The sequence below is a fragment of the Armigeres subalbatus genome, chromosome 2, assembly GCF_024139115.2.
Source record: "Armigeres subalbatus isolate Guangzhou_Male chromosome 2, GZ_Asu_2, whole genome shotgun sequence".
Taxonomy (NCBI): domain Eukaryota; kingdom Metazoa; phylum Arthropoda; class Insecta; order Diptera; family Culicidae; genus Armigeres; species Armigeres subalbatus.
The window spans coordinates 132,160,441-132,185,132 of record NC_085140.1 but is presented as its reverse complement, the minus strand read 5'-3'; the positions used below and the strand labels follow the sequence as shown (position 1 = coordinate 132,185,132).

The window sequence follows — 24,692 nt, the reverse complement described above, 5'->3', positions numbered from 1 at the left end:
CTATACCTTCAACTTGACTTTTCTAGCCGTTTCTGCTAGAATTGGAAATGAACTAAAGAGCTCGTTTCCTACATCCAATTAGAAATTCCATCAGTTGCTTTCTATCTATAACATTGACAGATCGTTAATCGAAACGTACCTCTGCCTCTCAAACCTACATTGACTTGCATTCTGAATCCACTGATAATGTGTGTGAAACAAAAATCTGTAACTAAATGCGCTCCCTCAGTAGATGAAGAATCTGGCTAGTCTAATCAGTTTCGTCGTTCCAGTTTCAAAATCTACCTGTCTAGCCGTGAAGGCCGATGATATGTCGACGGATGAGATGTTTAGCCTGAAGATGATCCTTTATGAATTTCGGGAGTACAACTTGCAGACTCACCATCTGTCTATTGATTTCAAAGCAGCGTACGATTTAGTGAAGTGCTGAAGTAGTGCTTGATGGGGAAATTGTTGAAGAATTTGTTTATCTTTGAACACATGACATGTGACAATGACGTTTCCTGTGACAAAGACGTATTGCTGCTGCGAATAGGGGCTTCCTCGAATATTGAAAACGAAATTTTCTCTGATTCGTTAGGATGTAAAAAGAGGTGGACCGGAAAGCTGTTGGGGTTTTCAAGCGAAAAGTGCTACGTACAATTCTCGATGGGAAATTAGAAAAAAAATTGTGGCGCAGACGCATAAATCACGAGCTGTATCAAGTGTATAAAGAAGAAAATATTGTGAATCGTATAAAATACGGCAAACTCCAGAGGGCCGGTCACTTAATGCGAATTCCGGAAGAAAGAATAGCAAAAACAATATTCACCAGAGATCCGGATAGAGGCCAGCGACTTCGTGGCTGCTGCACGCGGTGGAATCGGACCTGGGAACCCTAAAAGTTTATGAAAACTGGAGGAACATCACACAAGATTGACAATTATGGAGCTCTACAATACGTCAGTCAAAGGTTGTTTAGAGCTTCTAGTGGAGTGTCTTCACTTGTCATAAGACGATTTAGAACTATCCCATTTTATTCCACCACTTGAAGTGAACGAACGATTTATTGAAAGTCGCAGTATTATTGGATGTATTGTGGCCGTTTAGATTGCATCAATTATGCTCTCACATTTTTCAACAAGCGATATCTAAAATCTCTCAACTTTCTAGGGCGACTTAAAAATTGGCACATCTTCGAATGTTCCGAAGCTTCCAGATGTTCACCTAACGGCCACACGGTGTCAATGAATGATCCTCGAATTTATTTTGATCGCACACAACTACAAAAAAAGTCGCAGCTTTCTAGGGCGAGTTTCTAGAATTGATTACCTTTTCGGCTATTCCTGAGCTGGAGCACCACTTAGTGGCCTCCCGGGGTCAACGTTTGGTTCTTGAAATGATATTGCTCTCATTTTGATGCATAAATCGTTTTGTGACACAGTACGGTTTATGAGGATGAATTTAAAATTTGGCCCTTTTCTCAGAATGTTTCGGAGTTCCCGGCGGACCATTTAGCGGAGTTTTTCTCTTACATTCATAACAAACCACTGTATTCTAGGACGATTTTCAAGAATTTGTCTTTACTATGGGTGTTCCGGACATTCAGCGTCAGATGACTAATGGTGGTCAATGCGTTGGTCATGCAATGATTTTACTCTCACAATGCTACAACAAGTAATAGTCTTTAGGATTTCCAGAATTGGCATTGCGGCAATAATAGATTTATTAAAAAAAATCGCAACTTCAAAATATAATCTTCTACGCTGTTAGGCCATTTGGCCGAACGCCATTTGGCCGAATGCCGTTTGGCTGAATAGTTAAAAAAATTAGCTTAGTTTACGAGTGGTCTTCCTTCCTCCTTATTCCCTCTTCCTTCTTTCTTCTTGCTTATTTTTTCCGTCCTCTACCTTCCTTCTTCTTTCGTCCTTCTTTCCTCTTCCTTCTTCCTTCTTTCTGCTTCCTTCTTTCTTCTCACTTCTTCTTTCTTCCTTCTTCCCTCTTCCTTCCTCCTTCGTTTTTCTTCATTCTTCTTCCTTCATTCTTCCTTTTTTTTTCTTCTTCCTTCTTCTTTCTTCGTTCGTCCTTCTTCCTTAGCCCTTCTTCTTCTTTTTTCCTTCTTCCTTTTCCCTTCTTTTTTACATCTTATTCCTTCTTCCTTCGTTTTTGTTTTTTCTTCTTTCTTTTTACTTTTTTCTTCTTACTTCTTTCTTCTAGCTTCTTCATTCTTCATTCTTCATTTTTTCTTCTTCCTTCTTCCTTCCTCCATCTTCCTTCTTCTTTCTTCCTTTTCCCTTCCTTCTTCCTTCTTCTTTCTTCCTTCTTCCTGCTTCCTTCTTCCTTCTTCCTTTTTCCTTCTTCATTCTTCCTTCTTCTGTCTTCTTTCTTCCTTATTCCTTTTTCCTGCTTCCTTCTTCCTTTTTCCTTCTTTCTTCTTCCTTCTTCCTTTTTCCTTCTCACTACTCACTTCGTAAGGAAACGTATTTCAACTATTCGACCAAACGGCATTCGGCCAAATGACCCTAAACCTCTTCTACACCTGGTCATATCTCCTGATGATCCAACATCTTTCTAAAACCACTTAGTGGCCATCCGGGATGAATGACTAGTCCTTGTATTGGTTTTGTTCGCTCATTGCTACAACACTAAAATTCTAAAAAGTCTCAGTTTTCTAGGATAAACTTTTAGAATCGGCAACTTCTCCGGATGTTTCGGAGCTTTCAGTGGTCCACTTAGCTGCCTTCTAGTGTCAGAGGGTACTCCTTGCAATGATTTGGCTCTCAACACACGGATTACAAAAAACTGCAGCTTTCTATTTTTTATTTATATTTATTTCTATTGAAAAGTATTTATGGCCGCTTAACACCCTACGGGGTCCTGTCCTGCAATGGAAACTATAAAGTCAGCATGTCTGGTGGCTCTAAAACAATCAGAAACACACTGCTGAGGCAATTTCAAGAAGTTTGATGTCCATATTGTTGAGGTTCCACTGAAAAATGTCCATGGCCACCTATGACCCCTCGAGGAACCTGTTCTGGAATGGCCAATTGAAGATCTGCACGTCTGATGGACCCAAATCAATAAAAATCAACTTGCTGATGAAATATCAAGAAGTTTGATACCCATAATGCTATTTACCTATCGAAATCCACGATCAGTATAATCTATGAAGGACATGTCCCTAGAAATCTGGATGTCCCGGTGATCTGAGAGCCCGACCCGGTCCAATCCTGAAACAGCATGATAAAGGACAAAATTCTGAATCGAATGAGCCCAAAATTGTTGAAAACGGTTTAAAATTGCATAAGATATAAGCATTTTAGTTTCGTGGGTACCCGGGTACCCTGCCGGCCATTTAAAGGGTAGAAAAATGTCGGAACCCCTCCCTCCACCCCTCCTTAATCAAAATTTAAGTTAACCCGTACAATCGATTTTGGCCGTCATTATTGTGGATATGACAGAGTTTCAATCTCCTACTATGAAAGTTCATTTAGATATCGCGATTTGAATTCCAAAAAGGTACCCGGGTACCCAGCCGGCCACACAAGGGTTAATAAGCTCCAATTGCGGGGGCACCGACTCTGATGATGCACTTCAACTTGTTTTACATAGCTATGCGAAAAAAAATTTGGTCCCCAACATAAAATGAACGAGAGCAAAGCGTTTCATCAAACCCCATCGGTGGAGGCCGCCTATCCGAATCAGTTTTTCCAACTTGTATACAAGTGCGATAGTTTTGTTTTCATGGCGTGTTATGATTCGAAGAGGTTTTGGCTTATTTTTATCGTTGCTCGTTATCTATTGAGCGCGATTTCTGCAAACCCTGATTCTTCCTCCTTGCTTCTTCCTTATTAATTCTTCTTTCTTTTTTTTTTTTCTTTTTTCTACTTCCTTCATCCTTCTTTCTTCTTCCGTTCTACTTTTTCATTACTTCGCACAACCCATTTCTCACTCCCCATTTCTCATTCGGCCTAATGGCCATTCGGCCTAATGACCGTTCGGCATAATGACCATTCGGCCTAATTGCCTTCGGCCTAATGACCTTTGGCCTAATGGCCCAGCACTGACGCCAAATTATCAACTTATCGATTACACCTAAATAGGTGGTGCCTATTTATTTTGTACAGGAACTCTGGCGCTGGCTATATTTAAATTTATAATCGGCTTCAATTATAAAAAAAAGTTCACTCAGACTGGATTCGTACCAGTGACGTCATAAATGAGAGGCCTCAATTAAGAACTCTCAAAGACCGCTATAAGTGCTGATGTTTTTTAATCGCACATTAATTGAAATGTGAACGATTTTCTTGAAGTCCCTATGGTAAAACATCAAGTCCAGTAAACGTTAAGACTAAGAAGAATTCTCCTTAGCAATCCGCGTGCCTTTTTTTATAGAAGCATCTTTAAAACCATAGATTACTATTTCATTCACTAACCATCAGAAATTAGGTATATTACATGAAATTTTTGATTTCAAAAATAGCAATGATTACAAAAATTGGAAACATCTCACCAAAGTTTTATTGACGCAGCTCCTTTGGTTCAATGAGCCAAGAACATTTCGACAAGTTCAAGCGGCCACTAATCGATTTGCATTCCGCCGGACAGTTGTTTTTTACTCCGCGTTTATTGCGGACAAGCACTGCAATAAGCGTTAGCACCGTGTACTAATTAACCTAAAAAAACCAGAAGAATTTCTGTCAGAAGTATCGAATAGTTTCCCATGAAAGAATTTTGATAGAAATTCCGAAAAATTTCTTGTAGAAAAGCGTGGAAATCGAAGCAAACTCCCAATGAAATTCGGTATAATTTTCGGAGGAAAAACTTGCCGACGAAATTCAAATGAAATCCTAAAAATATATGCCTGTAGAAATTAAAAACAATTTCTCGTGGAAATTTGAATCAATCTGGAAATTATAAAAATTCAGAAGGATACTCGTGACATCGAAAATTTTTTCCGTAGGCTCTCGAATGAATTTTTCGGGAAAATACAAAAAATGTCTTGCAATTTTGAAAGAAAAGAATTGAATCGAATTTTCGTAAAACCGAAATCCGAAACCCAAACCGAAACCTCCGAGTAAAATAAAACACCAGCACTATTTGAGATATCAGCATATTAGACATGTAGTCGCGGTTCAAGGCTTTCAATACGATATCCAACTAAAGAAACAACTCGACCAACCCTGGGATTACTCCGTAACCATGAGACCGAGTTAGATCCGCTCTCTTATTTTGAATTTAAAAATCATCTAATCACTGGAATCAAATCCAAATTTATAAATTCTAACTGGTTCTGCTATGACAGTAACATAAATAAATGCCGTTTTTGCCGAACATAAAATTTCCGGCATTTTTTGAAATTTCAGTTCCCGTGAATGATTATATTCCAGGACGCCTAAACTCTTTTCAACTGCGCTTTATTTAAACTCCTAATCAATATTCGCGCCTTGATGACTGTTAATCCTTTTCAAATGGGTTTTGAAATTAAATGCAGGGGTCGATCTCTTTTCTACGAATCCCACGTTAGCCGCCAATAGACAAAAAAAATGCAAACTGCCAGCAAAGCCTTCTCTCAATGAACTGTGAGTGTCTAGCTTTTATCACCAATACGTGACATCCCTACGGGATTTGGTTCAATAGGTAAGCTTACCCAACAGCAAAAAAAGAGCCAGAGAAAATGTGCGTTCAGCATTACGAAATTCGCAGCCAAAAAAAAGGTGTTAAACAGTAAGTCACACAACCGTTGCAAAGAAAGCGAAATTCATCAAGAAGAAAAAAAGAGACAGTAAAGTGGTGACGTTTTTGTTGTTTTGTTCGCTTAATGGAATCGATCGCAACTCCCACACGATAGAAACTTTGCGCACAGGGGACGGACTCTTATTTCGTTGGACTAAACCCTTCGACGCATTGGGTATTCAATTAGGAATGCCATTAACTGGCTTGAATCAATTTATCAGTTTGGAATTTTATTGTATGTTATACTTAACATCAAAACTGTTGTAAGTGTGTCCAAACTGTCGAAGGTTTTGTCTAACGAAAAAAAATGGTTCTCCACCCGAATGCTTTATGAGTAGGAGGTATCCTCGATGCGTAGATAAGCCGAAAACAGTGGTAAGTAGCTATAAATGGTTTCACAATCTAAATAAAACTCATAAGTAGACACGTGTGCTTTTAGAAGAGTATCAATGCGTTTATTTCAGTCGACGGCGTTTGGTTAATCTTAAAAGCGAAAGTGAGGTTAGCATCTCATTGATCCGAAATACTCGTAAAACGGTTGGCCGAAAGCATTGCGCCAGGTTATTCGTCTCCACCTGCATTAGTTGTGTACGGTTTTGGGGCAATAATGTAAGCATTAGATAAATAGTCTTTTCGGTGATTTCATCCAGGTTTGATATGATTTTTTCGACGATGATTTGGAACGTTCTATGAATATCGATTGATGGTAGAAGCAACGCGAATCAGAAAAATTTCAATCGCAGTTTGCTTACAATATCGATAAAGGGTTTCGAATTCTTCACAATTCATAAACTCTTAGACGTTATTTAATAAACTGTGTCTGAAACAAAACTGATAAACAGTTGGATGCACTAAGTATTCTTTTCGAAGAATTTTGACTAAACGTAGGTAGCGAAGATAACGATTTATTTTAATGATTCTGAATGGTGAAATTCTGATCTCCTGCTGTATCGAAATAACGATGTTTATCCTGACCTTATCCCTAGGTTTAAAAAAATAACAGTAAGTTTAGGCAATAGAAGTAAAGATAAAATTCTCTGTAGCTTTGGTGACGCTGAAACACTGGCTGCTGCAAAGCTTAACCTATAAATCAGTAAAGATTGGAAAAGCATCAGATGGTGTAGTTTGGTATCAGGCTCTCGCTTATAAACCTATAGCAGCGAACGAGAACGAAGCAGAAGCAGTTGAGAGAAGCATTAGTGGCTGAAAGCAAATGTGACTAGAAAGAGAGGTGTTCCATATTGAGTACAGTAAAGCTCCAGGAGTCAAAGGACATTTGAGACGGTCGAAATCCAGAAGTGCACGACTAAAAACAATGAAACTCGGCAAGCACCGGTTAGTATCACGAGTGCAAAAAAGCTAGTTTCTCAAAGAGTTCAATAATACGGCTTCGAAATGTTTGATCAGATCCACAAAGTAGTTAAAAAAAAATATATCGGATTATTTTGCACTGCTATGCTCAAGGAATGTAAAATAACAACATTGCCAATGACAACAACATTGTCCTCTCTTGTAAATGTTGGGACAAACTCAACTCGCAATCAGCGTTTGTCCTAAACTGCAACAGAATAGGTCAATGATCGCCTGCCGCGCATTTGTAGATAAAGTCTGTTTCCGATGATGTTTTTGGTTAAATAAGTATCAGTTATCATAGTTTAGACATAAACTTAACCATCTGTTAACATGATTTGTGTTTTACTTCTGAAATATACAAGTTATCGCAGTTTGAAAAGTTCACAACAATTACTTCTCCATGTTTGTTGCAAATAAAATGGAAAGCAACATTGTCTTTATCCTCTGCAGATGAGGACAAAGAGTTATCGATATTTTCTTTTGTTGTTTGTTTTTTTTTTTTGCAGGGACAATTACATTCCTTGCCTATGCTATAATTTACTTAACTAAGGAGCGGCTGCAGAACCAAATTAGGAATGAATCCAAATCTATTGCGTTTAAAATACTTCATGAAACTATGTAAGGGGTCGTACACTTATATACATACCTATACACTTACGTAAACAATTTTTCTGGGTTTTTCGACCCCCCATCCCCCCTTGTAAGATTTTTTTCATACAAATTAATTTTTATTTTTATGGAGCGTAAGATATTGACTGACCCCCCTCCCCCCTAAGTGCTTACGTAATATGTGTACGGCCCCTGACGTAGATAACGCATAAAGGCAATATTCATTTTTGGAGCCAATAACACTCATAAATTATTCAGGACGGATGGGACGCATATATGTCCGTCGCGTTTTAGATTCACTGTGGAAAATCATAGAAAGAGATAGGTCTCTACTTTCTTAAACAAAACTGTTCATCAGGATGTTGGCTTTACAGGAAAAATATGAGGGGTTTGACTATACCCTGAAGACCAAGATATCCGAATCCTCGGAAAAACTTTGCTTCTGAACGTTATGTGCCTGTGATTATTTATGCCTTATCGTTGGTAACCAATCTTTCAATAAGCATAATAGCATCATGCAAACACAATTTTCATGAATACGAGATGCTCAAGGTACTCTAAAAAGATGTGGAATCAACCCACGGTATTTACCAGATAAATCAAGGCTTTGGCCAATGTCCGCATCGTCAGTATTCACCCGATTCGGTCAAATAATCATATACGCATCATGCAAAGCCTATTTTCTAGAATACGAGATTTTCATGGTACTCCTAATGGTTCTGGAGTTCAGCTGACGGTATCTAGCGGATTAATCAAGGCTTTTGCAATGTCCTTATCGTCGGTATTTACCTAATCCGGTGTAATAAACATGTGGTCCTAATTTCCATGAACATGAGATCCAGGTGCTCCAAAATAATCTTGAGTCAAGATTCACAATGACAATGAGGTTAACCTGCTATTTTCTCTGCGTACACGGACTTGGATGACCAAGTAAATCAATCGTTACGGCATCCAGGACGTTTTTATGAACCTGAAAGGTCTGCAGTAGCTTGTATGAATAATGATTGAAGACATATCAACTTAATGAACATACTGGGATATCATATCATACACCAGCGATTCTTAACCTTCTTCTTGAGAGGTACCCCTTCGAGCTTTTGCATTCATTGAGGTACCCTCTAACTCATAAGCTATATGGCCTGGGTCTTGCAAAATCGCACCAAATGCCCTAAAAAAATTACAAATTTTTCGGCGCAAGTTTTCATTTAGCAGATTAAATTGGTTACAAATCACATTGGATATCCCTCAACCCCATAACAGTGTTTATCCTACAACCAAAGAACCTATGAATTGATAAGAAATGATCGCCGTTTTCCTTGTATGAAAAAAATATCACAAGTTAGACAAAACCCGCTTGGTGGGGTTAGGCAGAACCACAACGATATGAAAAACGGACCTAAAAACTAACGGAGTATAAGGCTCTTCAAAAATTTGTTTGAAGTTTCGTTATTCCGTAAAATTTTCCGATTCATAATAAGTGGGGTACATCGTGCTTTCTACAATACTTCTAAGACTCTTCAAGCCTTGCGAGCCTGTTGAAAATAAGATTTTGAACCTGTTAACCTCGTCTTAAAAGGAGGCTTCCGGCTTCAAGTATCCTGAAAAAAGGCTTCCAAGCCTCTTGAAAGGAGACTTCCGAGCCTCTTGAAAGGAGACTTCCGAGGCTCTTGAAATGCGACTTCCAAGCCTTTTGAAAGGAGACATCCGAGCCTTTTGGAAAAAGACTTCTGATTCTCTTGATAGGAGGTTTCTGAGCCTCCTGAAAGGAGGTTTGCGAGCCACTTGAAAGGAGGTTTCCGAGCGTCCTAAAAAAAGGTTTCCGAGCCTCTCGAAAGGAGGCTTCCCAGCCTCTTGAAAGAAGACTTCGGAGCCTCTTGGAGCTTCATAGAATTAGGCTCCCGCGACACTTCAAAGGAGGCTTCCAAGCCTCTTGCAATGAAGCTACTTTTCGGAAAACGGCTTCATGTGTTTAGATTGCAGATCTGTGTTTAGGAGTATATTTTACATTTAGTCTCAATAAAGTTGATTGCACTTAAGATTTTTTTTTCGACATTTTGTCTTTTCGATCTTTTGTCCCACATCCGGACATTATAAACTGTGCTGGTTAGGGTGGGCAGGATTCAAACGTCTTTGATTTAACGATCACCATGCATATTATGTACAATACGAAGTTAAACGAATAAAAAAATAGGCAATTATCAAAACTGTTTCAATAATTATATTTATTGAACGGCTACTCTGTCTTACAATCTCACAGCTAGTTTATTATCTACCCGACATTTCGATACGGAAATTGTGTCTTTTTTCAAGAGGAAATAAACAATTCCCGTGTCGAGACGTCGGGTAGATAATAAACTCACTGCGAAATTGTAAGACTGAGTAGCCGTTCAATAAATATAATTCAATCGTACGGTCGATCCATAATCAGTATATGTATCAATTTTTGACGTAGGACTTACGTCTCTCTTTACTATACTGGGTGTCATTTCAAAATATTCAAATCGACCGCGTTACGCTGTGTTGAAAGATTTTAAACGTTAATAGCGTTCGTCTCAGTGGACGAATTTCTGCGGTAAGCCCCTCAATCGACAGATTTCAAGTATGCCTTTCATGTCCATGTATGATAAGACCCGAAAAACTTGTTTCAATAGGCATGAAACTGTTTTCAATGAAAACATTGAGATCAAGGAACCTATAAATATGGGTACCGCATAATTCTTGCATCATTTTATTACCACGTTCTGATTGGTGCAGACACCAGCGAATGAGCAGCCGCTGGGTCTACCGAGAAGCCATAAAATAGCGCAACGCGATTTGTTCCTTCCATTCTGACAGGGACAAGCGAAGCAACCGCATCATCGATTGAATTGCACTCACACCTTTTAGCAGGGAATGAAGTCTGCACCGACCGCTTTTTCAGCTCAACACCATCGAAGCGACCATCATCAGCCGAAACCTAGCCAGTACATCAGCAGTCCACCCTACAGACCCGACAAAGCAGCAATGCTGAGCAAATACCGGCAGCAGCAGCAGAGTCGAGCCGAGACCGGCCGGCATCGGTGCTGAGCCGAGACAGGCTGAAGAAAAGCCACATGATGCAGCATGTAAAAAAACATACGGTTCTTCAGAGAGCCAATAATAGAGATCAATATCAATGCTTTCAATACCCTTCGGGATAGAAATTGTACTTCGGTGCCAAATCCAATATTCTAGAGATAAAATTTTATGCGTGATTTTCATAAATAGCGTCAAAACTAACAGTGGATTTTTTTCTGATTTAACCGCGAAGTGGACGAAGGACTTCGCTTGACCATGCCTTCAAAGATTCATAAGATGTCCAAATCTCTCACATAATCTTATTTGGATAAAAAAACACCGATAACAGCTCAAACATTAATAAACTATCAATCGATTTTTCATCAAATGTTGGATTTTTTGGCATTGATAAAAAAATATGTATGTTCCACGGCTTGGCCTGTATCAAGTGAAAAGTCCTGTTAGGAAATAGATGCCAGCAGCGAGCAACAAGCGTAAAAAAGAATAAGCCCATCTCGAACGCATTGATGATGATGACGCTTTAGCTGACAAAGTAAGCGGGATACAAGACGCTGATTGGCCCACCAATTGGGAAGCAGAGAAGATTCAAAATAAGGTATAAAAAGAAAAGTGCATTCGCTCGCAGAGCATTCAGTCTTTTATACCATCACTAAAAATTCGCGATTATTTGAAAAATCGGTTTTCTTACTTTTAGCACTAAGTTGAAGCAAACAGCCTTTTCAAGGCTCTAAGAGTTAAAATAATGTTCTCCTTCAGTAGCTATCGCACGGATTAGGAGGCCCTTCAGTAGAAGGGCAGAGCTCCCGTCCACATCCCCTCCTCATCCAACTTGTGCCTTATTCCAGGCAGTCCTCCATTGGGAAGCTTTCCACTGTCGAGGCTAATTTTCCGACAGTTCCGCCGCTACCCGTCCGTGATTTTTTTTTTAACTTTATATTTGTTTCTTAGTTGTTAATGTTAATATAAAATATATAGTTGTCCAATCCTAATACATTTTTATGAGTTTCTATATGATAACTGAAAATTGACCTAATTGTTTTATAATACAATCCCTTTACGTTCTATTTAGGTTCTTTAATTCTTGGTAAATAAACCCCCCTGGTTCCAATCTTTCTAGTGTGGGGTCGGTGCTCAAAAATTGTCTTCGTTTGAACCTCCAGATGTCACAGACTCGTTGACATCAGAAACAGCTTGTGTATCGTGGTTTCTAGTTCTCCTGGACATGTTTCACAGTATGGATTGTCTACTACGACTCGTTGGTACAGCAAATCCCGATGTTCAATTTGTTTGAGCATAATCACAAATCCGTTGGATTTCTGCACAGATGTCAAAGATTTGCTGTGTAGATGTTTGAAGAGACTCGATGCACCACTGCTACAAATCAAGGTTCCGGTTTCAAACTCAGATAATGAAGTGAAGATAGATCGCTTGAGACGTTGGTGTGTTTACCAAATAAATCGGCAATTGAGTCAATTCCATTCTTAGTTCAGAGATGTGACTAAACATAGCTGGAATGGGGTTGTTTGGATTTTGTAATAAACTATTCAAGAAAGGCAGCTGGTGAACCAGACTTATTAACCTATTTAAAAGTAGCGATTTTGCTTTTGTCTCAGGACAGTGAAGATTGAGGCCACCTCTGGACTTCGGGAGAATTATGTTTGCAAATGCTACTCTTCGTAAATTTTCCCATACCAAATGAATTTTCCGATCTCTGCTTTAATTTTGTTAGCAAATTTTCTAGCAAGAGGGATGTTCGAAGCCATATACCATACTTTTGAGTTGATATAGAAATTAATCAAAAAAAATTTTTGAACTGGATTTAACTTTCTTGGATGATGCCGCCACAAGCGGAGTCGTAGACCATTTAGGACAGCTTGCCAGTTAACTTTCTGTGCTTGTTTGATGTTGTCCCCGAACTGCACTCCTAGGATTTTTATGTAGTTCTCAATGTTAAGTCATTCCGTATGTCCCGTAAGATTGAAATTCCCGATCAATAAGCTACAGTTTTTTGTGTGTTCAAAATGGCACCAGAGGCAATTCCAAAGTTTTGAAGATATTGACGACTTTTACTACTGCTTGTTCATTTTCAAGAAACATGGAAACATCGTCTGCATACGCATTCAGCATAGCGTTGGGAAATCGTAAAGAAATGGTGTCAAGAAGCGGTTGGAGGTACAAGACGAACAGGTACATAGATAGTGGATCTCCTGGCGAACCGAACGATTGATCTTGATTTCATGCGTTAAGTGTCCATTGACCAAAATTTTCGAATATGACTGACTCCAAATCTGAACGAGTAAGTCGACGAAACACGAGTTGAAATTCATCCTATCTGAGGTTTGCTTCAAAAATTGGTGGCTTAATCGATCAAACGCATGGTCCAGATCGAAGGATACTAGTAGCGAACTTCTACGTGTATGCTTTAGTTGACAAATTTTGTCGTAGATGCGACTCGTTGCTTCAGTTCTTTTCCGTTTGAGCATTTTTGAGTGTCAGATAACACCAATGGTAACAGACAAATTAAACTCTGTTTAAAAATTCTGGCAGGCACTTTGTAGTCAAAGTTTAGTAAGGATACTGGCCGATATCCTCTTGCGCTCTTGTCAGCTCCTTTCTTTTTGATAAAAATTAGAATTCCATCATAGAATTGTTTCATTGCAATTCCTCGAAGTGCGGCATTAATGACATTAGTTAACTCGAAGCAAATGATCTGCCAGGTCTTCAGAAAAAACTCTTTAGGCAGTCCATCGCAGCCAGGAGATTTCCGTGAACAGCTACCTTTAATTGAAGCTAGCACGTCGTTTTGCGTAGAAGTTCGCATCAAATTTTCATTTGCAGAGTTGTTCTCTGGAATTTTCATTGACGGCAAAAAATCCGTTGAGCACTCAGTGTTTGCTGGAGAGTATAAGTTTTCAAAATACATTCGTATCGTCTCTTTAATTTGAGTTTGATCGCGGATTTCAGTGCTATCATCCGTCTGTAACACCTGAATGCTAGTTTTGATCTTTGCCCATGCACTTGAGCAATATGGAATAATGATGTTGGTTCCCCAGAGATGAAAGTTTCAGTTCTTTTCCTATGTTTCTCAGAGAAATTTCTCTGAATTCGTAGCATCTGTGCCTTGATGTGGTTGACCGTCTGAAGTCCATCTGGATTCCCGTGATAATTGTCGTACGCATTTCTTAGCAGAGATCGATACAGCTCAATTGTATCATTGAACTCTCGATAGATGATTGATGATTTCCACTTGAGAAATGAGATCACCTTTGGCTTTGCATGATGGACCCACTATTCTATCCAAGATTGAAAATTTCTTCGCGCTCGGACCCAATACACCCACTTTCTAGCTAACTCGTTCATAACTCCTGTATCCTCCAGAACATGAGGGCTGCAGACGCCATATGCCACGTCCAGAGGGAGTCCCCAAATTTGGAAGAGAAATGCGCACCACGTATGCTTTGTGATCGGAAAATGAGGTGGCCGCGAAATGCGTTGTGTGTAGCTGGGACTTCATTGGATTTAGTATTAGTATACGATCGAGTCGCGATGCTGTATTCGCTCGGATATAAGAAAATTCGACTCTGTTGCCATTAAGCACTTCCCAAGTATCCACGAGCTTTGCCGCATTCATAAGCCGTTTACACATAGGACTTACACTATTAGTTCCACTTGCGTCTTTTGCATTTACTACTGCGTTAAAATCGCCACCAAGTACGACTTGATCCGTAGAATGATGGAGGTAGTATGCAATGGAAGTGTTGAAAAAATCTTCCCTTGCAGACCTCTGAACAGCGCCAGAGGGGGCATAAATATTGATGAACGTAGTTAATCCAATTCTCACTGATATTATTCGGTTGTCTAGACTTTTCTGGATATTTTGAACGTTGTACTGATCCCTGATGGCTATAGCTGTACCTCGCTGATCGCCATGTACGTTGAAAATTGTTCTAAATCCTACCAAATCAAGCTGTTTCCGTGCTCGAACAGATACTTCCTGATTTTTTTATTATTCTTGTTCCAGGTAGATTTCTGTGTCGGTTTGATGAGAAGATTTTGCCAAGGAATGGTATGCAACGCCGATTATTTATCCAAAATAGTTGATGTGAGAAATTTGGACATATTATGTATCTTAAAGGCATGGTCAAGTCAAGTCCTACGTCCACTTCGCGGTTATGTCTCAGAAATTACCCACTGTTTTTTTTTATTAGAACTGTTATACATCCGCCATTACGAATTCTTATCCAAGGCACCCTCTGGGGCCTGCGAAGGTTCCCCCAGGGGTACATGTACCCCAGGTTGAGAACCGTTGTCATACACCATTCATAAATTGGTTCATTGGTTAGATCACATGATCTCCAAAAAGAGTCTATAATACAGCCTATTCTCTATGAGTCACTAATGAAAGAACCATTGACTCAAGCATACATCGAGATGTGGAATAGAAGGACAATTATTCAGAAAGAATCATCAGAGTAACCGAGATTTTGTTTTTATTCATTTGCTTCCACGAGTCGATATTAAGTCGAAGAACATCGAATCACGGAGGGCCTATAATAAATAAAATCGTATCGTCTTAATGATGTTTAGCGCTAAACAAATACATCGTTCAGGACTTGGTTGATTGGGTAGATCGAACGTTCTGAACCCCAGGCGGGTTTGAAGAACCATAAATGCCTGTAATAGCTTGTAAAAGTAGTGAGTGAAACCCTATCGACTCAATGGACCTGCTGGGATGGTAAGCGATGCATGTATACATCTTTCTGGGCTTGGTTGATCATAAAACTGAATAGGTCTGTACGAGCAGCACAAGTCAAGGCAAAATCGGTTACAACAACTTGTTTGTAACTATATCTGATGAGATGCTAGTTGCAGTATCCTCAGTGAAACATCTGTGCTACTAGGGTAGTATCTAATAAGTAATAACCATAATGAGTGAAACTCTATCGGCTCAATGCACCTGCTGGGATATTTAGCGCTGCACGTATACATCGTTCAGGGCTTGGTTGATCGGGTAGATCGCATCTTTTGAACTTCCGGGCGTTTTGGAGAACCTGAAAGGTCTGTAGTAGATGATAAACATAATAAATTAAACTCTTTCGACTCAGTGGACCTGCTGGGATGTTTATCGATGCACGGATACATCGTTCAGGACTTGGTTGATCGGATAGATCGCATGTTTTGAATTCCAGGTCGTTTTGGAGACCATGAAATGTATTCTTTAAGAAACCTACAGACTAATAGCTTGGTGAATTTCTGGCAACAAATCTAAAGATGATTTTTGAGAAATTTCTATAGGAATTCAGGAGGATTTTCTGGATAGTTTATGAGAGACTTCAGAGGGAGTTTCTGGTGAAATTACTTGGAAGTATTATGGATCGATTCGGAGGAATTTCTTTCTTTCTTGGAGGGAAATTTATAACGGTTTCTGAGGTAATTTGTTGTGGAGTTTCTGGAGAATTCCTGGGAGTTCCTGAAAGAGTTCCCTGTACCACTTACCGGAAAAATCAGGAGCAATTCTTGAGCTTGAGCTTGAACTTGATTGACTGCTCGTAGTTGCTACTCCATTATGACCAGATCAACTGTTCTTGCACAGGGGAACCAACAGATGTTTGCTTGGGACTAGCACACATCTTCAATGTACAAGTACTAGTGATCTCATTTGTAAGATCATACTGGCGCCTGCCACGTCAGAATGCTAGTCAATGTAGGGAAGGGGGAGAAAATGATCACTCGCTCACTGCAAGCCGAATATACCTCTGCACTTGCCACGAGTTCATGCGGAATCTGTTGGAATTTTGGGATAGATTCGAGAGGCAAAGGTCCGTTTCGGTTAACGAGCTGCCAATGTGATAGATAGGAGAAAGCAACTGATGGATTTTCTAAATTGGATGTAGGAAACGAGTTTTTTTTAAGGTTCATTTCCACTTCTAGCAGATTACTGCTAGATTACTCAAGTTGAAGGTATAGGAATAGCAAATGGAAACGGTGTGGAAGTGCATTTCCAGTTCTAGCGGTTGCTAGAACATGAGAAGTAAAGAGAAAGAACAAAGCAGGAGAATGGAACGGACCTGGGATTGGAACCTCCTGCGTATGAGGCATAAGTAGTAGCCATATGACTACTAAGCCCAGGATCAATTCTTGGTGATAAACCTGGAAGCATTCCCGAAAGAATTTCTGGCGAAATTTCTGGCAAATTTTTGTGAGACTTCAGATGGGGTTTCTGGAGGTACTTTTGGGGAAATTTAAGGAGCGATTCCCGGGAGAATTCCTGGATGAATTCTCGGGAAAGTTTAAAAAAAGTTCTGGTGAATTTTTGGAAAAGTTCTTGCAGAAATTTTTGAAATTTTTTTGAAGGAATTCAGGGGGTGGTAAATCCGGGAACAATTCCTAGGGGCAAATCTGTTTTTAAAGAATATCTGGGTAACTTTGTAGGAATGTCTGGGGGAATTTATGGAGGACTTCTTGGGCCAGTTTTTGGAGAAACTCCGGGGGAAATTTCTGAAGGTAATCTCGGAAGAATTTCAGAGGAAATTTCTGTGAGGAAGTTTCTGTTGGATTACCTAGTAGAATTGGAAATTGTAGAGAAAATCTCGTAGGAATTTCTGGAGGAATTCTCGACGAAATTTCTGAAGTAATTTCGGCGTGCGAACCTGCACAAATTCCCGGAGGAATTTTGTGGTAGCTTTGAAAGAATTTTTGAGTAAATTTCTGGAAGACTTCCTGGGAGAATTTTTGGAGAAATTCCTGTGGGAGATTCTGAAGCAATTTCCAGGTAAATTTCTGGAGGATATTCCGAGAGAACTTGAGGAAGAATTACCATGGGTATTTCCTGAGAAATTCCCTGGGAAAACCTGAAGAAATTTCCGGGAAAATTTCTGGGGGGATTTCGAAGGAAATTTTATGTGAAATTACCGGAGAGTCTCTGAAGGAATTCCTGTGGACAAACCTTGAGAAATTTCTGCAGAAGTTCATGAGGAATTTTTTAAGGAACTGCCAGGGAGATTTTGGAGGAATTGCCAAGGTAATTTCTGAGGATATCCCCGGGGGAGTTTCTGAAGGAACTTCCAGAGAATTACTGGAGGACTTTCCGAGGGATTTCAGGATAAACTATAGGGTTAATTTCTGGCTGGAATAGTACCCAGGGAAATATTTATAGCAACTCTTCGGGAACTTATGCTGGGTGATCCTGAATAAATTTCTGGGGGAATTTTATGCAATTTCTGGAAGAATACCCGAGGGATTTGTTGAGGAATTTCCGAAGGAGTCTGGAGTCTCCTCTGGAGAATTTCTGGAAAAGTTCCATTAGGAATATTTTTGGAAATTTCTAGAGAAGTTACTGCATGCATTTATGTGGAAATTTCTGAACGGTATTTCAGAGGAATCTGGGGAGGAATTTTCGAAAAAACAATCAATAAGAATTTCCGGTAGAATTTACGGAAAAACTCTGAGAGATCTTTTGGAGGATGCTCGAGCTATTTTGTAAAAATTCAAGGAGAATTTTCGTAAGTAGTTTCTGGGTGAATTTCTGGAGTATTTTTTAAGGGAAACTTGAGAAGGAATTACTTGGGAATTTCTGTAGGAATTCCCGAAGGGAACTAAAGAAATTTCAGGAGAAATTACGAGATGAACCGGCCTAGGACCGAGAATCTCGTAAATAAAGATAATTCAATTCAATTCAGGAGAAATTTCTAGATAAATTTCCAGGAGAATTTGAGAAGGAAACCCCTTTGGACATTCTAAGAAATTCCCGGGAGATTTTGAAACTATCCCTGTAGGCGGAATTGTAAACATTCCCAAGGGAATGTATGGTTCAAATCTCAGGGGAATTTTAAGAAGAATTCGCGGGTGGAATTCTCGAGGGAATTTCGGGACGGGAGCATCTTCCATAAGAATTCCCGGGAAAGTTTCTGAAGGAATTTCCGAACGAATGTCTGTTGAATGAACAGGAAGAACTTAAGGAAGACTTCCCGGTGGAATTCCGCAAATACTTCATAAATGTCATGAATATCAGGTCTCGACGCATCATCTTTTATCGAATTTCAAGACAGCATACGATATTATAAACCACGATGAGCTATGGAAAATTATGCACAAGAACAGCTTTCTCGAGAAGTTTACAAGGCTAATAAAAGCAACAAGAAATAGTATACAAAATTTAGTGAAGATTTCAAGCAAACACTCCAGCTCGTTCGAATCCCGTCGAAGGCTACGACAAGGTGATGGACTTTAGTGCCTGTTGTTGAACATCGCGCTAGAAAGTGTCGTATTATGCGGGGAGCCAGGTGTAACAGCCGGATACGATTTTCAAGGTGGCAGAACTAATGGTGAACGCATCGAGCACAAACAGTGTTTCGATAGACTGGAATACTTTCGAGCTTGTTGGTCTTTGAACTCCTCGGAGCCTTGCTACCTATTACGAGCTACAGAAGAACCCTTCAATCCAAAATATTTCCCTTGTCGTAAGAACGAGATTCGTAATATCCCATTTAATTCTACCACTTGATTGTACCTTTGACAGATATGTATTTCGACCTCAACAGTAAGGCCGACTCCAGTGTCTCGTACTTGACTCGACTTGAAGAAAATGATCGCAGCTTGTACTATTTATACTAGGCGTAGGTACAATCTAGGTACATTAACTTATTCCGCATTAACCGCATAAAATTTGGGAGAGTACCTTTTGAGCGGCTTTCAGCAATATGATTGCGCGGTAGCTGCTAATCCACTTTTGCGCAAAACTTACCTCCCAAATGTTGGTAATGCCCAGAGGCGCTCTGTGTGCCTCCATCGTGTTTAAATACCTATCCTGGTAGTTGGCCAACCCCAGGGGCTTTGTTGTTCTTCAGCCGGCCAATCTCCTCCTCCACCGATGACGATGGTGACGTCCCGCAGTGGGCATCCATCGTATGTCTGCTCCAGCTGTTCGTAAAACGCTTCTTTCTCGTCGTCGGGTCTCCCTTCGTGTGGGCAGTGCACGTTGGTGATGCTATTGTTGAAGAAACGGCCTTTATCCTCACTTGCACATCATTGCGTTGATTGGCTGCCACCCAATCACGCGTTGGCGCATCTTTCCCAGCACTATGAAGCCGGTTCCCAGCTCGTTGGTGGTGCCACAGCTTTGGTAGAAGGTAGCCGCTCGATGCCCGCTTTTCCACCTTTCTGTCCTATCCAGCAGATTTCCGCAGCGCTACGACGTCGAAGCGGGGATGTAATTTGTCGTAGATTATCCTGTCCAACCTGCGAAGCCCTAGCGACTTGCAGTTCCATGTTCCAAGCTTCCAATCGTGATCCTTTATTCGTCAGGTCGTTGCCGATTGTATCAGTCGAATTATCTTCTAAGTCGTTCATGTGAGTTGTTTTAAAGGCGGCTTATTGGGCTGCGCAAACCTCCTGTCTCGTCGAGGCCGTCGTGTCAGGGCTGTTTAGCGTCCCACCTAACACCAGGACTTGGGCTTGTGCGCTTGAGCGGCACATGGTCGCTGGGAGCCTACTTGCGGATCATCAGCTTTTATAGAGGTTTAACAGGGCCACTGTCAAACCCACATCTTAGGTAGGCGCCACAACTCGCAGATGGCCTGGGGAGGGATCGTCAAGCCCTTGGACATAGTCCCTGCTGCCCGTAATACTACAAGCTACTGCTTTTGATTCTTTTAGAGATGCAGAGGAATTTCTCCCCAGGTATATAAACGAACCTCTACTAATGGAGGAGGTTTTTGAGGAAATACTCCTCCAGGAATTTTGCAAAGCTCCTTATTAATTAATTTCCATATTCTCCTGGATTATTCCACCTTCAGGAATTCTCGGGAATTTCAACAGAAGGAATTCCTACTGCAGATACTATGGAGTAAGTAATTATCCAATAATTCTGTGCAATTTTCAATTTTTTTTGGAAGAATTCTTTCCCCGAGGATTTTAGAAAATCGCTATCACATTACCCCATATATCAGAGCATTTTTTTCTTCTCGAATATTAAGAACATCCTCACCCATGAATCTTGGAAACTTTCTTCTCCATGAATTCTGGAAAAGTCTTGTTCAAGTGCCCTAAGGAATCTCTCTCCAGAAAACCTTGTTTAGTAATTCTGTAGAAATGTATTCTCATGCTCAAGGAAGTCAAAAAAAATCTCAAAAAAGCCACCTTCAGAATGGTGTTGTTTTTCAGTAGTTCTTACTGCTAGGATAAGGAAGGCCCCATGCGGAAGATTCACTGAATATTTTTACTCGGAATTACACCAAAACTTCTTTCTTGAATAATTCAGAGAGGAAGAAATGGTGAAAGAATTCAAGAGTACATACACCTGTCATGAGACGAGCAATGCTATTTTCAAGAAAAACAATTTTCTACTAAATTCAAGAAAAAAAAATCTTTAAAAGATCTTTTAAAAAATCATAGAGATTTCTGCAGGAATTCCTGAAAAAAAAAATTCCTGAAAAAAAAACAAAAAGTAATTTTGTAAATGTGGAAAATGTCGCTTGAGGCTTTAATTGAAGATCATCTTTTTTAAATCAGGTGTTTAATTAGGGAAGATAAATGTTTTATGCACGAAAACTGCACGTCTACAGTGGACGAAAGGTCTTGTATGTGATGATGTTCCTTTTATAACTTTCAAGTTTGCGCAGACATAACTGAAACTTGCGTTCAATACATAAACATACACCTCAGCACTTCATTTTTATTCTCTGCTCAATTATGTATAATCAACTGAAACTCATAGACTTGAGAAACACCCAAGCCCAGTGCAATGCAAGAACCCATCTCGGTGTATGATTTATCGACATTAGACCAGTGTGATAAATCACAATATTTGTTTTTAGTTTTCTGCCACTTATTGCGCTCTGGTGGAACCAAAACTGTTACAATTACGCCCCTTAGGCAACCTGCCCGGCGTCAAATGAATGGCTCTATCCATGGTACTGCAACGGTGTCAATCACCCGGCAGTCAGTGCCTCCCTCGTGATACCTACCGAAACGACCAAAACAGCTGGACTGTTGTTGGGCGATGACGACGCGACGATGATGATGGTGGCAACGGACGCATGGAAGGGAGAGCATTCCATGTTTACTTATAAATGTGCCACTGAGGCTTTGGTTTGTTTGCATTTCCGGGAATGGGGGATATGTGGATCATAAATTCGCAAGATATGACAGCAATTGTTTGCAGCGGGTGTTGAACGATTTTGGGTTTGGTTTGACATCATTTCGTTGCATTTTGTGTTTAAAACGAAAAGAGAAACAAGTTTAATGTTTGTATGATCTGTTGTTGTAGATAATATCTTAAACGTAGGATAAGTTTCTTGAATTTTGGATTAAAAAAATCGCCAAATGTTGAACCTCCAAAATTCTATCGTATCTATTGTACTTGTTACTTAAAAAAGACAGGAGCACCGTCTTCGACCAGAGGTCGTACAGACCGAACACTTAAACACCTAGCATGAGACAACGGACATATAACACTCAGTAGATCAGTGGAGATTTTTTCGGATCTGAAAAGTTTCCTTTTTACCAGGGGCGGGTATCGAACCCACACTCCATAGCACATGCGTCTAGACAATTGACGTTGCTAACCACACGGCTACGAATCCCACACAAGATACAACTCATGCAATGGCTGGCACAGTGTTGCGGATCTTTTCAAAATTTTCCATTTTGCGGATTCCGCAAAGTTCTTCCGTAGCTGTCAAAGTTCTACCGCATGCCTGAAAATCTCCAATACACTGAAACAAAAACCTGATATTTGGCGATGTCATCTTAGAATGCCATGCCAAACAGTATAGAGCAGAGGTTCCCAAACTGTGGGTCGCGATCCACAGGGGGTCGTAGGCTGTTCAGTGGTGGATCGCGAAAGACAAATCTTAATTCATACATGTTGTTACTATTTTGTTCCACAAATCTATATTCCATATTTTGAATTAAGATCTAACTAATGATTGGATGATTAAAGAAGAACAATCCTAACGAAGTCAACAGCTTTTTTTTTGTTATATACGATATTTGGGCAGAGTATAGAAAGAAGTCCTATAATCCAAATGTAAGCCCCAGGAACCCAATCCAAAAACCAATCCTAATCCAATTCGAATCCAAACCAAATCAAATCCAAATCTATTTAAAATCCAATCCAATTCTAATTCAAATCCTATCCAAATCTAATTAAAATTCAATCCAAATACAATCCTAATCAAATCGAGATCCAATTAAAATCGAATCTGAATAAATTTTAAATCCAATCCAAATCCAACCCAAATTCAATTCAAATTCCATCCTAATCTAATCCACATCCAATTTTAAATAATTGGACGAATTTTTGGACAAAATACAATGAAGTGGGATATAAAGCAATTTATTATAATTTGTCTAATCTAACGCGAACTCATTTTAAAACTAATTTCGCATAAAAAATCAATGCATTTGGTACCTGGTAGATTTCGGTCACTGAGCAATATGGGATTCTGCTAGGTGGGTCGCATATCCGAAAGTTTGGGAACCTCTGGTATAGAGAAAATATGAAGTGACAGCTGCGGTAGTTTTGAAATTGCACCGGAAAGTGGAAAGTTTTCTCTGGAACAGCAATATTTCAATCAATAACTGCGAAATGCCAATAGAATTGTGAGTTGAAAAGCAGGCCATGTTCTAGTTGGAACGTAGAGCCATAGAAGAAGACAACATGACAGGCACAGGTGTATTGACGCTGTAGCGCTGTAGCCAACATGGTGTTCTGGTATGTACATCATTTGGCGAATTACCCTATGCAAAATACAACAGTGCAAGTTTGTTTGAAAAATTGCATATGTGACATTTTTGGTCAAAATAAGATTTTTATGTATTCTAAATCCTCGTCCAAAAATACGTATTCTGGAAAAAATATTTTGTTAGGAAATGTATGATTTTTTTCGTTTGATTTAAAAATTTCATATGTACACGCACTTTGAAGAAGAATTATAAAGTATTGCTTGCAGTTTTCGAACTGGAGGTTGTCCAGGATGCTAAGTTTTGCCAAAAACTATGGATCTGTATCGAAGAAATCAAATGATTCGGTGTCAATTTGTCCAAAAACAGTTTTCTGTTGTTTCCTTTGAATTGTGTAAAATGGATATGGTTATGGATATATATCAAACAAATGATTCAATTGTTTCACGAAGTATTAAACCTATAAGGAGTTTTACTTTGTCGTAGTTATTTTCAATTGAAGGTATTTGTCGACTAACGACGGCTGCATCAACTTGCTCAGAAGCCAAGCAACGTATACAAATTGCTCTAAATCGAATAGGTGCGACTAATTTGAATAAGTCAAAAACAACTTACTGAACCTGTTCGGTAAATAGCAATCATATTTCGTGCGTGGTCAAACGTGATAGCCTGGTTCATCTAAGTGATTAATATCGTTCATGACGGCACTGCGGTGAGACGTGTTTCTGAAGATACCGCTGCATCGGTGTAACACACGATTTTGGTACTGCACCACCTTGACACCACATGGCTGCGGCCACCTATAGAAAATCCTAATCCTAAGACCCAGTTTACTAGTCGAAGACCAAAGTTCTTAGCGGATAATCTTAATGTTTTGAACAAGCTCGCAGTAACTCTCAGTGCCGGTGCAGTTGAGGAATGCGATCGAAACATGTTCAACGAATTCTGTCGAGGAGATACGACAGTTGGTAGGAGAAAGCCTGAACGTGAATCTTACATGTTGGATGACCTTACCAAACAGAAACCCGTTCTCTGTCACGGCATGCTGCACGCGTTTTCTCTTAACGATGAAGTGGTTAAAAAGAATATTCCTATGTCTTGCCGCAATAGATTTGGAACGCAATTAATGGCAGGTCCACCTGCTCGTTAAATGTCGATGTGGAGCGTTATTCGATACGGTGGTAATTAACGGAGATAAACTGTTGGTATGATTATGTTATTTGGATTGCAAGTGTCGCCAAGCAAGCACGAAGCCATCCAGTCAAATTAGTCGT

General features: G+C 39.8%; 1 protein-coding gene across 3 annotated transcripts in view; it reads right to left on the bottom strand.

The window, feature by feature from the left end:
• Window positions 1-6,145: 6,145 nt before the first annotated feature.
• LOC134210860 (troponin C, isoallergen Bla g 6.0101-like) overlaps window positions 6,146-24,692 on the bottom strand; it is a 109,152-nt gene continuing 90,605 nt past the window's right edge. For all 3 annotated transcript variants that reach the window (XM_062687226.1, XM_062687234.1, XM_062687229.1), the window contains one exon: window positions 6,146-6,866. Coding sequence is in view for 1 of the 3 variants with exons in the window: in XM_062687234.1 (XP_062543218.1) it covers window positions 6,859-6,866 (8 nt within the window). In the remaining 2 variants the exon portion in view is untranslated. The remainder of the gene's footprint in view (window positions 6,867-24,692) is intronic.